We start from the raw sequence: 17,500 nt of genomic DNA on the forward strand, positions 1-17,500 counted from the left end.
TGTTATTCGCCAACCTACTCATAGACCTCAATGTTCCAATTTATCAAATTGTTGCAAATAAGTAACAGAAATTTCCTGAGATGTTGTATCTCCGACAACATAGTCCGTTGTTCCTGTTGATAAACGTTGTAGTTGGATCCAGTGACAGCATCTGGCGGCACTGGTGTGTACAATCGTGTTATTCAACGTAGCCACATCCCAGTCTTTCCTGTATGAGTTTCAACTAGACCAGGTGAGAGAGAGAGAGAGAGAGAGAGAGAGAGCGAGTGAGAGCGAGAGAGAAAGCGAGAGAGAAAGAGAGAGAGAGAGAGAGAACTGCTTCCTCTAAATTTCACCATTCTCCCGGTTTATCTCGCTTCCATCATTCATTGACCCATTTTGTCATTTAATATTGGTTTCACATTAAGGCGGCGAGCTGGCAGAAACGTTAGCACGTAGGGCGAAATGCTTAGTGGTATTTCGTTTGTCTTTACGTTCTGAGTTCAAATCCTGCCGAGGTCCACGTTGTCTTTCATCCTTCTGGGTCGATAAATTAAGTACCAGTTGCGTACTGGGGTCGCTCTAATCGACTTCTCCCCTCCCCAAAACTTAGAGCCTTGTGCCTAGAGTAGAAAAGAATATTGGTTTCACATTTTGGCCAGCAATTTCGGGGAAGGGATTAGATCGATTCCGGTGCTCAATTTGATTGACCACGGAACGATGAAAGGCAGTGTCGACCTCGGCAGAATTTGAACTTCAAAACGCAAAAGACGAACGAAATGCTGCTAAGCATTTTGTTCGGCTCCTTAACAATTCTGCCAGCTCGCCATTTTCTTCGAAACTTAATATCGAAAAAGATATTCTTGTGTCCAGCTGTGTTCCATTATTTTCACATAGATATCAATTTAATAGTCTCGAACAACAACCCACTGTTCTCTGGTTCAAACTCATACGACGGTACCGTGCAGTTACATTTCGAGGTTTCTCTCCCCCGCCCTCCTCTGGTGGCCACGAACATCGTCAGTCTTTTAATATCGAGAAATTTCTTATTAGCTCAAAGTAGTGACTTCTATTCTTCGTTTTGATTTGATGACGTCATAGGAAGAGTACACATCTGTCTTTTCTGATAATGAGAAAAGATGAGATGATAATGTGATAATGATTTTGAACTAGCTCTCCTCCCCAACTCTATGTTAATTACCCTGTATCTCTCTCTCTCTCTTCTGACCACGCCCACAAATTGACTACAATCACTCATCGCCTGCCACTCATTATCATTTCATTCCATTCAACTCTCAACTTTCCCAAACTTCCTGGAGTGCTTTCTCGCATCGATCATCTATCGATCAACTCTTTATGCTTAATTCTTTAATGTCAGTAAATTGAATTCCAACGCAAAACAACACATACACACAACATGCCTTCCATTCATGTATTTATGTATGTATGTACGTACGTACGTATGTATGTATGTATGTATGCATGCATGCATGTATGTATGTATGTATGTATGTATGTATGTATGTATGTATGTATGTATGTATGTATGCATGCATGCATGCGTGTATGTATGTATATATGTATGTATGTATGTATGTATGTATATGTGCAGATGTGTATGTTTTATGTATGCATTCTCATGCATATTCTTGCATACCTAGACATACTTGTATATATTTAAATGATTAATTTCTGGAAAATTTTACGGATTTTTACAGTTCCAATGGTAGATTGGATCTGTAGTCTTCGAGTCAACTTTCTGCTTTCTGGTTTTGAGAAGCCTATTTTCTCAAGACTGTTATTTAGGTAGTGTATTAAATATCTCAGTGCCCCAATAATTACAGGTATATACCTGAACTTGTAATCTGGATAGAATAACTGCTGATTTTTCAATAGATCAGCATAGGTGTTCTCTTTTTCACTGATCTTCAGCTTTATGTTAACATCCGCTGGGCAGCTAATTTCCACAATTGTACACAGTTTCTCTTCTCTATCCCAAATCCTTATATCAGGCCTATTGTGTTTACATTTTATTGAGGTTTTCACCGGGTTATTCCATCAGTACTCCTTTTTATTATGAGTGGCTATGGCTTCTACCATACTGTTGCTTCTTATTTCTTTGTTTTCGGGGTTATCCTTCCGCTGGATCTCGTTATACAGTGTTCTGGCTACAACATCATGTCTTATCGGTAGATTATACCGTGATTTTCGTGATTGCAAACGCATACCCTTCAAAGTGGGAGGTAGTAATCTGGCTATTGGACCATGATAAACTGCTTTGACGATCGATGTTACTATCATCACGGAGCTTTCTACTTATATATCCATGCATAGTCTTCTGCTCATATAGGCTCATCCTTTCATCTGATGATACGTTATGGTAGAGTCGTGCGACTTCTTTGGGCAAATATTCTAGGTTATCAGACAAAGAATGTTGCTCAAGGAGCTGCCTTCCAAGTCTTATGATGTTATCAGCCTCATGTATGAAAACTTGGTCAAGGGATGTACATCTGTATGTATGTATGTATGTATGTATGTATGTATGTATGTATGTATGTTTGTATGTATATGTGTGAGTATGTGTTAAAACCCCAAGTACAACCGTAACTCACTTTCAATATATACATATATATATATAAGACGCCTTAGGACTTTCAGTCGATGGGAAGACTAATGAGGTGAGCATAAAGAGACATTTGTACATCATCGGAAAATGGTAAAGTCTTGTGCCAATACGAGTTCCACTCTCCGAATCTCGGTGATTATTTCCTCGTTACAGGCAGAAGTGAGACATACCAGTGAAAATGTGAAACTGCAAATTTTGTACGAGAGCTTTTCTGTCTCCTAGAAAGGGTCTGTGACAACAGGTAGGAGTCCCCCTTTCCTGGTCGTTTTACTGTACTCCCTGACAGGAACCAAAACTGTTTCTGCATTCCGTGATTAATTGATACATAGACATTTTATTCGGTCCTTCTGCTTCTTTTTGGACGATTCTAAGAATTTCCTCGTTATATGCCAGTTCCTTCTGTTACGGAAAAAAAAATTATTATATTTTAGCACCATTACAAATGCTTGTAAACCTATGTCTGGGGAACCTGACAAATGCGACTACTTCGGATCAGAATAGACCTCGGAACAATAGTTTTCTAAAATGGGATCACACACTCGTCAAAGCCCTGCAACTCACGAAACGGACTCCCTAAAAACAAACCTACGCATATACATACAGTTAAAAATAGATGCACTCCCCCCTCACCCCCACCCCCAATGTCTCAAAATTCACTTCGAGTCATTTTTTTTTGCGAAGTTAAGTTTATATTGCAGATTTTAATGCACAGAAAAATTCTTACCTAATAATAAGCGCTGTTGAAATTGGGATGCGCCTAGTACGTCCGTGCTTCCTTTACACCATTAGATGCTGTACATATATAAACACTATAAACACACACACAAATACACACACACAAACATTTATAGAGACATATATATATACACACCCATGTACATGCATATACATACCCGGATGCATGCACACACATATACATACATATACATAATATATATATATATATATACATGCCTATTCATACCCCCGGCCACACACCCACACTTGCACATGGCTGCTATCTCAGTACTAAATGGATATTTACTCAGGTTTGATGTCGTGTTTTTTCCACACTATTCCTGTCCGTTGCTGATTTATCAGATTAATGTTGCTGTTTTATGTAACAACCTCCCCTTTGATTACTTCCTGATCGCTGTTGTATTTCGCCAGCTCACCAAAAACGAACGGAATGGCTTGCGCTTGAAACACATATATCGGAATCATACACAGGTGTATGTATCTATATCCATGTGCGTGTGTGTGTGTGTGTATGAACATATATATGTGTATATTTGTATTTATATTATTCTCTCTCTCTCTCTCTCTACACACACACACATGCATCATATAATATATATATATATATATATAATATTATATATATATATATATATATATATACTATATTATATATATATATATATATATATATATATATATGTATGTATATACACATTCTTTTAGTCATTTAATTGTTTCAGTCATTTGACTGCGCCATGCTGGAGCATCGCCTTTAGTCGAACAAATAGACCCCAGGACTTATTCTTTGCAAGCTTAGTACTTACGCTATCGGTCGCTTTTGCCGAACAGCTACGTCACGGGGACGTAAACACACCAGCATCGGTTGTCAAGTAATGGCAGGGGGACAAACACAGTCACACAAACATATATACACACATACATGCACACACACATACATACATACATACATACATACATACATACATATATATATATATACATATATATATATATATATGTATATATATACATATGTATATACATATATATACATACACACACACACACACCACACACACACACACACACACATATTATATATATATATATTATTATATATATATATATAATATATATATATACATTATACACTTCTATATACCAACACATTCATATGGTCTATCATAATATGCCCATGTATAAGTATGTACAATATTTGTATGCACCCATCCGGATATACATACATATTAAACGCATGTGGATACGGCCTTCTGTACGTCACGCATGTATATATACACACACACATATATACACATATATACATGCATATATACTGACACACAGTATACAAACATATACACGCTTATAACTCACACGCATATGTGCACACACACACACATATACGTATAAATACCGACGCATACATCCATAGGTACATATATACATACATACGAACACATACATACACACATCTATCCATACACACATACACATGCATACATACATACACATGCATACATACATACACATATACATACATACATACATACATACATAAACACACGTATACATACACACATACATACGTATAAATACCAACACACACATACATACATAGGTACATATATACATACATACAGATACACATACATACACACATCTATCCATACACACATACACACGCATACATACATGCATACATACACACATGCATACACACATACATACATACATAAACACATATATACACACACACACACAGGCTGTAAGTCTTGCTGACATTTTCGTCGATAGATTTGATATTTAAACATTTTCTCCCCTCCGCGATAAAATATGTTTATCATCAATAACGCTTTGAACTTCAAGGAAATTCAAATTGAATTTTTTAATAGTAAATTGCAAAGAACGCCTAATGGAATAAAATATGGGTTCGATTTCTTCCTATCAAACCTTTTAGAAGTTCTTAACTCGAGATTAATTTTTTAGAAAACTACTATTCTAAGAAAACTTGGAAGAGAGTATATTTTCGATTCCGGTTGTTTCTGTTATTTTTGTAACTATCTTTATCAATATTCTTGATGGCGAGTGAATAGTTTTTATATTAAGTCAGAGAATATCGGTTGTGAATTTTTATTTTGCATTTTTTTAAAACTTTTGGTTTGAAAATGTTGGTTTGAGAAACACTAAAAATGTCCTTTCTCGCATCAAAAATAATGAGGTACAATACAGAAAATATGTATAAAGATATCTAAGGGTAACAAATGCTGTATAAGAATACCAAAGCGATATTTCTATTCAATAGAATTCTTCTTCTTCTTCTTCTTCTTCTTCTTCTTCTTCTTCTTCTTCTTCTTCTTCTTCTTCTTCTTCTTCTTCTTCTTCTTATTCTTATTATTATTATTATTATTATTATTTTATTATTATTATTATTATTATTATTTTTATCATCATCATCATCATCATCATCATCATCATTATTACTACTATTATTATTATTATTATTATTATTCAGTAGTTTTATTTTTATTTTTATAGCGTGCTTTCACTTCACTACCGAGCGCAGCTCTGTGTGCCTTGGGTGTGTGCTGTGATTTGTTGTGATGCTCTGATGGTTATTGTATGGAAAGTGTTCTGCGTAGGATGTGGGCAGTGCCTAGTAGTGCAATTTTCTGTATGTTATATGTGTTTGTAAGTCCTGGTGTTTTTGTTATGTATTTGTCTGAATATTTTTTTATCATTATTATTATTATTATTATTATTATTATTATTATTATTATTATTATTATTATTATTATCCTGTTCTTTCAATTTTTTCCATTTCTTGCCGAGTGTCTTCCCGACGCCTAGGACAAAGAAACTCACTGTATTGTTTTCAGTCATGCTTGCTTGTCTGTTTGACCGTGGACATGATAACTCAAGAACCGCTGGATGGATTCGGATGAAACTTTCAGGGATGCTTGACTTCATGACTGGCACAAACGGATTAGATTTTGGGATCGATCTGGTACCGGACAAGTATTCTTGATATATTTATTATATTTACTTTACATTACATGATTACAATCTTACGTTGACTTTCAAGTCTTTCTCAATTAACTCCCTTTAGGCTGTTTCCAAAGTTTTATTTTAGTTTCTCTATTATTAATTTTACTCGCGTTTCTATCTTAGTTGAAACCGATGAATAAAGAAATCAAACTACATAAACAAACGGCAGCAAAACCGTTTCAGAAATTAAATAACACTGACATATTTATATAATATATGTATTATATATTTTACATACATATAAACACTTTACAGTATACTTATATATATATATCTGTACATCGATCTAAAACAACAGGCATACTAAAGACAGGCCAGAATTTTAGAGAAGAGAAAACCAAAAGGTCTCATGCTATTCATTTAAAAATTCCTGAGTAGAACTTATTATTATTACCTCTGCCTTTGAAACTATTTTGAATGGTAAATTTGCTAACTTTGGCTTGTATTAAATAAAGACAAACTATTTGTTACTGTTACTAAATTTTCTACAGCCACCTTCACATTTCATGTCTACCACTGGGATCGATTAGGTACCGGACAAGGATTCTGGATAATTTTTCTGGTTTTTCTACATACTTTTTGAGAGCGGTCGGGTTCATTTTTAATATTCTCATTTGTGAGAGTAGTCGAGTCTATTTAAGATATTCTCATTTTTAAAATTATCTCTGGCTAATCGTTGAGAGGCCATTGGTGTTGCCTTGGCGGAGGTTTGCGCTCTATGAATGCTCTTATTATTATTTTGGTTTGGCTCAGGTTCGGTCTTATTTCTAGTAGATTTATGTGGGTAGTTGGTTACTACCTGTATTATTATTATTATTATTATTATAATTACTACTACTACTACTACTACTACTACTACTACTACTACTACTACTACTACTACTATTATTATTATTATTATTATTATTATTATTATTATTCCTTCATAACACAGTGTAGGCAAAAATGCACCGGAGTCTTTAGTCATCTGTCAAGTCACAACAAAGACCTCAGACAGATAATACTTTCCTTAAGACGTGCGCTGTGACCAGTAAGGCTGTTTTCTTGCAAGACATCAATCTTGCATGGCATTTCCAGTTGCCTTAAGAAGTCTTGAAATTTCAATGGGATTGAGCCCAACTCTCCGAATACCACTGGTATCACTTTTACATTGCCCTCTCGCATTCCATACAATCTTGCCTTTTCCACTTTCAATTCGGAGTACTCTTTACTCACAACATCCATGCCATTTGGTGTGGCTACATCAATGATCTGACAGTATTTAGCTCTCTTACTCAATATGACAATATCCGGCCGACGGATATTGTCGACTACACGATCTGTCTGAAGATCATAGTCCCAGAGTATCGTTATTTTTCCATCGTCCTGCATAACTTTATTTGGCACATTCTCATACCAGTTCTGTTATTTCATATTGGTATTTACGGTTTAAGGGCCAAGGACGATATACTCACACTTTATTATTATTATTATTATTATTATTATTATTATTATTATTATTCTTATTATTATTATTATTGTTATTATTATTATTATTATTATTATTATTATTATTATTATATTATTATTATTATTATTATTATTATTATTATTAACCCCTATTTTTTCAAAAGTTTTTTATATCTATTTTTGGTTTTGCGACAAAAAACACTGCAAAAATCAGCAAAAGGAAACTCTGAAGCTGACTAGATTCGACCTCTTGGCTTTTGCGACCAACCGTTCCTACTACAGACAAAACATAAACAATAACGTAATATTATTTGTAAGAGAAAGAAGAAAAAAAGAGGAGGAAGGGAGACAACGGCAGCGGAAGGCCAGACAACAGCAACCCCAATTGACTCTGACATACACATGTGGCCAGTGCAATCACGTGTTCTACGCAAGGATGACCTCGTTTGCTACATTCACCATTGGCATTAACGGTCCAAATGTTCGTCCAGGAGAAGAAACCAATCCTCCGTTCTTCAACAGAATATATATATATATATATATATATATATATATATATATATATATATATATATTATATAATATATATATATATATATATTATATATATATGATATATATATATATATATATATATATATATATATATATATATATATATATATTAATAATATAGGGTGAAATTAATTAATTTGGAATGATCATTAATTTCACCAAGTAGATTTCGGCATGTAAAAGCCTCATTCGAGGAAAGTTTAAGTATTTCATCCCAGTATTTCATCCCAGTAAGTATTTCATCCCAGTAAATGACCGCAACATCTTGTCTTGGCTACACACTGGTGGGAAGGGGTTGGTGACACAAACTTTCATTCACATTTTGAATTTGGTGATACTGGTAACGGTTTTAGCTCGCTCTGATACTGAGTTGAGATGATGCCTTCTAGTATCTCGAAATTTAATATACAATTATTCATAATTGTAGTGTCCTACGCTGATGAGAAAAGAAGTTGGGTAAGTCATAATTATCTAATTCTTATGCTTTCCTAAAACTTAATTTCGAAACGTACGTCCGTAGGTGACTTAAAATTGTATGATGGATTGCCATCATTTCCTTCTCTCTTGCCTGTCTGTGTTTTGCCTTTCAAGTGCTGTGGTTTTACTGAGATCTCTCTTTTAGTAGAAAGAATAGCTATAACTCTTTGACTGCTATTTCTAAATTCGGTGTGTGGTGAGGCAAATCGTTGCTAAACCCTTATATATATATATATATATATATATATAATATATATATATATATATATATATATATATATATATAATATATATATATATATATATATAGGTAAACAGTAAAATTAATTACAGACATGGACAAGAACATGAAACACCACAGAGACGACACAAGAACCACAGACGGGACATTCGAAGCCCTCAGTCATCAGTCAAGAACCAGATCATCCTACAATTTCGGCTGATTAATATATATATATATATATATATTATATATAATATATATATATATATATATATATAATATATATAATATATTCTTTTATTCTTTAATTCTTTTACTTGTTTCAGTCATTAGTCTGTGGCTATGCTGGGGCACCGCCTTAAGTTTTATACATAAATTTACACATTCAGTGTGAGGGTCATGCTGACAGGAACTTACCCATTCTACATAAAGGCGACGTCTTCGGTGGTGACCCATTAACCCGTTAAATGATATGCAGGATTCTTAATTTTACGTTTCTTTCCTCCACTGTTGGAGAACTCAGAATGGTAAATGAAGAGTTACTGAATAATCAGGAAATTGAGGCTAATCAGTGGCTGAACCGCTGCTACTATTACGACTACTATTACTACTACAACAACCACAACCATAACCACCACCATAATAACTACAACAACGACACCTGCTCTAATAAGCGCCCCCATAATCTCCCAACCTTCCACCAATTTCTTTATAAAGGCTAATTGTACTTTATGAAATGACATCTATCACGCAGTCTAATGGCGAAGTCGGCGGCAGCTGAGACGAGGGTAGAAATCAAACAGCTGCTTCTCACTCGATGACGTCTCTTGGCGTCTTTCTTTCGCTTCTTTCATCCTCTTCTTCTTTCTCATTATCTTCATAATTACTCCTCTCCCGTCCCTCCATTGTCCTGATGTTCAGCATCCTGATTGCTACCATCTCCGATATCGTACATACATATATATATATATATATACATACATATATATATATATACATACATACATACATACATACATATATACATAAATACAAACACACACACACACACACACATATATTTAGGCGCAAGCGTGGATGAGTGGCAAGAGGTTTTCTTCCTAACTCCATGGTTCTAGGTTTAGTTCCACTCTGTGGCACCTTGGGCAAGCGTGTTCCACTATAGCTTCGGGCTGATCAAGGCTTTGTGAGTGGATCTTGTAGACGGAAACTAAAAGAAGCCCATCGTGTATATATACTTATATGTTATATATATATATATATATATTATATTATATATAATATATATATATATATATATATAGATGTGTGTGTGTGTGTGTGTGTGTGTGTGTGTGTGTGTGTGTGTGGTGTGTGTGTGTGTGTGTGTGTGTGTGTGTGTGTTTGTGTATATATATGCATGTGTGTGTGTTTTTGTTGTTCACAACTGCTTGACATCCGGTGTTGGTGTGTTTACGTCCCCGTAACATAGCGGTTAAGATTAAGGGACCAATAGAATAAGTAGCAGGCTATAATAATAATAAAAAAGTATTGGGGTTGATTCATTCGACTAAACGCCTCCAAGATGGTGCCCCAGCATGGTCGCAGTCTAATGACTGAAACAAGGAAAAGATAGGTTATATAATATATATATATATATATATGTATGTATGTGTGTTGTGTGTGTGTGTGTGTGTGTATGTATGTATATAACCTATAATGCTCATGGGTCCGGTTTCCAGGTTTCCATGGTCTATGTGTTCCGCAGCTGGACGGGACGCCAGTCCATAGCAGCGTTACTCATTTTTGCCAGCTGAGTGGACTGGAGCAACGTGAAATGAAGTGTTTTGCTCAAGAACACAACGCGTCGCCCGGTCCAGGTATCGAAACCACAATCTTACGATCATGGTGCTGACCCCCTAACTACTAAGCCACGCGCCTCCACTATATAACGATTAGTTGCTCATATTCTGAGGCACTGACACAACGATAGATGGATCGAATCATGTTAAAGGTAAGTGTTTTTGAGTCACAGACACATCGGCTAATTGTTCAACTCCGAAGTTCCTTATTTTTCATACAGGCTCCCCCCCCCCATTTGTGTCTCGTAATTCTTACCGTTCGAGTGTAGAAAGTCGTCAGAAAGAAAAGCTAAGAAAGATGCTGCAACGAAGGAAAATAAGAAGATAGCAACTTACCCCCGAGACATGCATGGAGATTATGTCTGCTGCATTTTGCTGAAATGAGAAAAAAAAAATCAAAATAAATAATTTCAAAGACATATTGTTTTGTTTTCCAGCGATACAAAGCTAAGTTTTCATAGGAAAAAATATGATCGAGTGAATTAATTTTTTGACCGAGAAGAGTTCAAGGTTCAAAGTTAATTTCTGCGGGATTTCGATTCGAAACTGAGACGTGTAGGATTAAACAACGGCAAGAAATTTTGAGAGGATGGGTATTAGTCGATTATATTGACCCAAATACTTTACTGGTACTTTATTTTACCCCTGTAGGGATGAGAAGCAAAGCTGACCTCGCGTGAAGCAGCATCCGTTTCTAAAAGATTATCATCCAATTATTTGTCCATCAGGCGTCCTTTCTTTGCATATCATTAGTTTGTCCCTTGAAGACAAGGGGATTTTTTTGTATGGTAGGGTTATCGATGATAAAATTGATTCAGGCGTTATTATTGGTTATTATTTTATAGGCGGCGGCGTAGCAGAATGGTTAGCACCCCGGGCAAACTACGCAGCGGCATTACGTTTTGAGTTCAAATTTCAAATTCTTCCGCGATCAACTTTGCCTTTCATCGTTTCGGGGTCGATAAAATAAGTACCAGTTGAGCACTGGGGTCGATGTCGTCGACTTAACTCTTTCCTCGAAATCACCCTCCTTCTTCCAAAACTTGAAACCTTTTTTTTTTTTTATCCATTCAGGAAAAATAAACTGCAAGGTAACCTATGGCGTAATTTAGACTTAAAAGAAAAAGTTCAAATACTCTGCAACCGTCGACCTTGTACCATATTCTCAAGGCTCCTTATTTTATATCATTATTCATAACGGTTAATGGATCGCAAGAGAATATAATGAGATACGGAATTCCAAGGTGGCGGCAATTCACAGTAAGTGTAACGACGTCTCACCGTCGTGAAAAATACACACATTTCCTTACATGATCAAAAACAACATCGAAAACTTCTGATCTAAAATATTTAACCTTCAAGAGTATTCACTTTCCTTGCAACTAGAATGTCGAATGTAACAAAGCGAACAGCAAAATAGTTTTTCGAAATATCTCTGATAAAATGTTCTATTTCTGATAAACATCAAAGACAGTCACGTGCCCAATGGCGTGTATTTGATGATTTAGAAGAATAATTTCCTTGATTGTTTTTATGTTTGCACTTTGTACGCTTGCAGAAAAAGTATGTAGCAGCAGACATAAATACAAATCATTGAAAGAGAGAGGGGGGAGAAGGGAGAGAGAGAGAAGGGAGAGAGAGAGAGAGAGAGAGAGAGAGAGAGTGAGATGTTGGCTGTAATTTCTTTATTTGCTTCTACACCTGTGAAGTAGATATTGCTTGCAGCCATTACAAGCAGCGGTGTTGCGGTTTATAGAGGGGAGAGACATACATTTAACCTGATAGGAAAGATAAATTGTACTTGTTATTGTCGAATTTAGAAATGTCTGCGTTCGAACTGTGTACGGAGCAATGAGTAACAATGACTATCATGAACAGACATCTAAACCGAAAATCATCGACTGAAAAGATCAGTGATCAATATTCAATCGATCTATCCAGTTTATGACTATCTACTTTAATCCCACCGATGGCCGTTCTCATTTTCTTCTCTCGCACACGACTTGACTTCGAGCCACGTTCATCAACGGACTGGCATTCTGTTAGAGTTTTAGAGCACCAAAGTACGCACTGTTAGTACTCTTTGGCCAGTAACGTGATGTGCCATTGTATAAAAAACAAAATTTTTAACATAGATTGGCTCAGTACATTCAGATATAAGTATATATTTCCTATCTTTCCTATCAGGTTAAATGTATGTCTCTCTCCTCAATAAACCGCAACACCGCTGCTTGTAATGGCTGCCAGTAATATCTACTTCGCAGGTCCTAATATGTAGAAGGAAGTAGCAAATCGCATGGGAATGGATGATTAACGAGCTTTTGTAAACATTCAACCAATTGAGTGAAAGTTAGAACTTCGATATTCTAACAATTGACTCTGTCCATGCCGGGAGGTTAAAGACAATCCTGTTTCTGACAAATTATATAAATAAAAAAAAAAATTGCTAACATCTGATGAGGAAGTCTCTACGCAGTTGCACGACTTGCTAGAAAATGCCTCCAAATCTTCCTCAAATCCAAGATAGAATTTATGTGGGACGATGTTGTTTTTGATAGACATAGGAAAAGATGGGTCAATTACAGCTTAAACCCATTTGATAATACACTTGCTCAAAGAGAGGACTCAGGTCTAAAGATCAACAACATCCACGGAAAAAAATAAATAAAACACCTCAATCTGTCGTTTCCATCACCCAAAAATATCTGGCATAGTTCCTTGTTAAGAGAAACTAATGTCTTCATGACAATTTTTTTTTGCTTTTTTTTAGGGGCGTTTTTCCTCAATTTCCTTAAGTTCGGAATAAAGATAAATTATTATGAAATAATTTTCATTGAAATTAAAAAACCAAGAAGATAACTTGGTAACTGGTGCCATAACCAACAATTCCAAACTTTCTTTTATCGTTTCCAGAATATTCGAAAATTATTATGGCCTCTTTAAACTATAGTTTATGAGAAAGTAATTCTGAAGACCCAATGATAAATGTGCTTCAATGGAATTCTTTCCAAATACCGTTTATTTTTGTTAGAATACAATGGTGATGGGGGCGGTGAGAATGATGATGACTATGATGATGATGAAGAGGAGGAGGACGAGAATGAGATGATGACTAAACGAGGAAAACCTCAGACAAGCATTTCGTGATGACAAAAGTAAGGTTAACAATATAAAAATATGTATATGTTTGTTCCTTCACGAGCCACGCCTGGTTCATAAGGGCCAGTTTCCCGGTTTCCTTGGCGTATAGATTCCCCACCTGGACGAGACGCCGGTCCGTCGCAGGGGAGCTGCAAGATGCAGGAGGAAAGGGTGAGAGAAAGTTGTGACGAAAGAGTCAGCAGAAGTTCGCCATTACCATCTGCCAGAGCCGCGTGGAGCCTAGGTGTTTCGCTCATAAACACACACATCACCCGGTCTGAGACTCGAACCCGCGATCCCTCGACCGCGAGTCGGCTGCTGTAACCACTAGGCCATGCGCCTCCACAATATACACACACACACACACACACACACACATACATATATATATATATATACATACATACATACATACATACATACATATATATATATATATATATATATATATAATATATATATATATATATATATATATATATATTATATATATATATATAATATATATATATATATATAAATTATATATATATATATATATTAATCAATATAGGGTGCCAAAAAATTTTGTAGAATTTTTTTGCCACCAGCGGCCTAGTGGGAAAAATTAAATAGTCATAGACCATTTTTAAGTTCAACATCAACAATCAAGGAACGGCCATAATAGGCCATTCACCCACTAGAAATACAGCCAAAGCTTCAACCGCAAATAAAAATCAATTCCGTAAACCAGGAGAAAATTTAAAAAACATTTACCCTGTAATTTCTTATACAAACGGTGCATCGTATAAGAAATTACAGGGTAAATGTTTTTAAATTTTCTCCTGGTTTACGGAATTGATTTTTATTTGCGGTTGAAGCTTTGGCTGTATTTCTAGTGGGTGAATGGCCTATTATGGCCGTTCCTTGATTGTTGATATATATATATATATATATATATATATATTATATATATATATATATATATATATATATATATATATATACGTGTGACTGTGTGTTTGTGTGTGTATAAATATATCTATATATAATATATATATATATATATATTATATATATATATAATATATACATATAGATATGTATATAGATATGTGTGTTTATGCATGTGTGTGTGTGTGTGTGTGTGCGTGTGTAATCTAATTTTGAGCGAACTCTTCATTTACTATTTATCCAAGGAAAGAAAAGATGAGAGAAAAAGTAAAATAAAAGGAGTCAAACGAAAATGTGAGTGAGCCGAGGGGTTAGGGGGAGCGCGGGGATGGGAAAAAAAGAAACGAAATTAAAAAAAGAAAACGGAAGAAGAAATCTCTGTAAATTGTTCTTCAATAAATTAGAAACGGTTCACTGATCAATTGTGAAGGTTAACATGCGATCAATAAAAGCAGTCACCATCAGTCATCTGTCAGGATATACAACCAGTTCAGTATTCTTTCCGCCTTTCAGTTTCTCCAACTAGATCCCCCACCACCACTACCTTCACTTCACGAAATTTTGGGAAAGAGAAAAGATGGCGACTTCGTTTTTCTTTTGTTTTGTTTTACATGTTAACTCTGCGCTATTGAAAATTGCAGGGTCAGTCTGTCTGTTAGTGTCTCACTGACCCTATTCATATACAGTAATGTTATGAAATTATAGGGAACAGAATGATATCCGTTAATAGATATTTTAGAAGCTTTCGAAAAAAAAAAAAAAACCCATTAAAATATTGTTTCTAATTTAGATGCAAGGCCAGGATCTCCGAACGGGGAGAAAGTCGATTGCATTTCTTTCCTTCCTCAATCTTCTGAGATAATTCTTCAACTCATTTTCTCATTCAATTTCACTCAGCCCCACCCTCGGGCATCTGGTTTTTCATTTCGTTTCATGTTTGTTTTTTCTTCTACTTTCTCTCTTCTGCTATTGATGGTAGTTTTTCTTTTTTCCAAGAACATTCACCAGAATGGATCCAATGCTAAACGTTGTCTTCTAATGTTTCTTTTAATTTTCATCCGTTTGGTATGATTCACTATTTTCGGTTTTCGTTTCCACTGTTGATGAATAAAGAGGAATTTTTAGGGAATTTCGTTCGTGTTTCAAATACATTTACAATAGCGTCTCCCTAAAATATTCTTGACGTGTTGATGTTATTACGTTACTATGGTGATTAAGGAAGTGTAGTTATAGAAATGATAGAAAGTCGGGGCTATAATATTTAGCTTTGTACCAGTATATTCCGAGTTCAAATTCCACTAAGATGGAATTTTTTTTCGAACATCGGACTTATTATTATCGTTTACTCAGAAGAGAAAGTAAAACACATGACTTTTTTTTAAGGGAGTTGAGAGAGAGCTATAGAGGAAGGTGTCATTGTTCGAATGATTATAAGAAAGTGGATTTCGCTGAAAGGTCGGATAGTGGAGTTCAGTCAGGGGAAGGATAAAGTCTATCAAACAAGCAAGCCATGGCAGGAATTGAACTCAGAAAGGAAAGAATAATTTTCATAAGGCACCTCGTACGACACGCTAACGAAAAGTCCTCTCCGTGAAAGATGAAAAGTAAATTGACCTCGGTGCAACTCGAACTCAAAATACGAGATATTTGGAGGGGTATTTGGAGAGGAATTTAGGACTATTATGAATGGTCAATAATTTCAGTAGGATCTATCTACTACAGTTTCTTCTTGAATACATCACCTACTCCTGAAATATATTCTATGATATTGGTGAGAGGTACGGATGCCTATCTAAGAATTAGCATTATTAAGTGTTTGAGAAGCACATCATTCCATTCTTTGATAAGCTATTGATCCACCAGAGGTTCGATTCCTGGGGAGATTAAAATACAGCAGATGAAATGTTCCGAAATTGTAATTTATATACAGTGATATCTTGCAAAAATACAAAACTACTGATTTCTTAAGGGGAGGGAACAGAGAGATCGAATGGTATTCATTCCCTTCTCAACGATTTGTAATGTAACATTTATGCTAAACAGGAATTGAAAACAAGTCCCTGTTTTGGCTGTCATAGAAAGAAGCTCTGTTGTCGTTCCAATATTTATAGCTTCTTTTCCATTAGGCATAGAATATTCTGAATTTCAGGGACATGAGAAATGAAATGTTGAGATTATTCCATCGTTCCCAAGACCTTTAACAGCATAAATGAATAGCAAGGGATTGAAACCTCGTCGCAATTTCATCTTGCTGAGAGCTTGCTTACTTGTTGCGTTTCGCTCTCCGTTAATGGCGACAATGGTCGAAATAATGATTTCTTATATTGTCAAAACGTTACAAAGTGTAAGAGGAGGAAGCGAAAGAGGAAAGGAAGGAAGAGAAGGAGGAGGAGGATGGAGAGAAGGGGTGATAATAGTGAATTGATGTGAACCCTCACTATATAAGTGGTGCTTATTGAAAATGTAAAAAGAAGGATTTCTTACTCAGGCACAAGACCACCACGAATTTTG

The 17,500-nt window shown here is 35.4% G+C and overlaps 1 protein-coding gene across 2 annotated transcripts in view; it reads right to left on the minus strand.

The window, feature by feature from the left end:
• The window catches only part of LOC115214755, an 81,250-nt gene that overhangs the window by 37,931 nt on the left and 25,819 nt on the right, over positions 1–17,500 (minus strand). For both annotated transcript variants that reach the window (XR_005000284.1, XM_029783778.2), the window contains exon 2: positions 11,252–11,290. Coding sequence is in view for 1 of the 2 variants with exons in the window: in XM_029783778.2 (XP_029639638.1) it covers positions 11,252–11,290 (39 nt within the window). In the remaining variant the exon portion in view is untranslated. The remainder of the gene's footprint in view (positions 1–11,251; positions 11,291–17,500) is intronic.

The sequence above is a fragment of the Octopus sinensis genome, linkage group LG8, assembly GCF_006345805.1.
Source record: "Octopus sinensis linkage group LG8, ASM634580v1, whole genome shotgun sequence".
In the NCBI taxonomy this organism is placed as follows: Eukaryota; Metazoa; Mollusca; class Cephalopoda; order Octopoda; family Octopodidae; genus Octopus; species Octopus sinensis.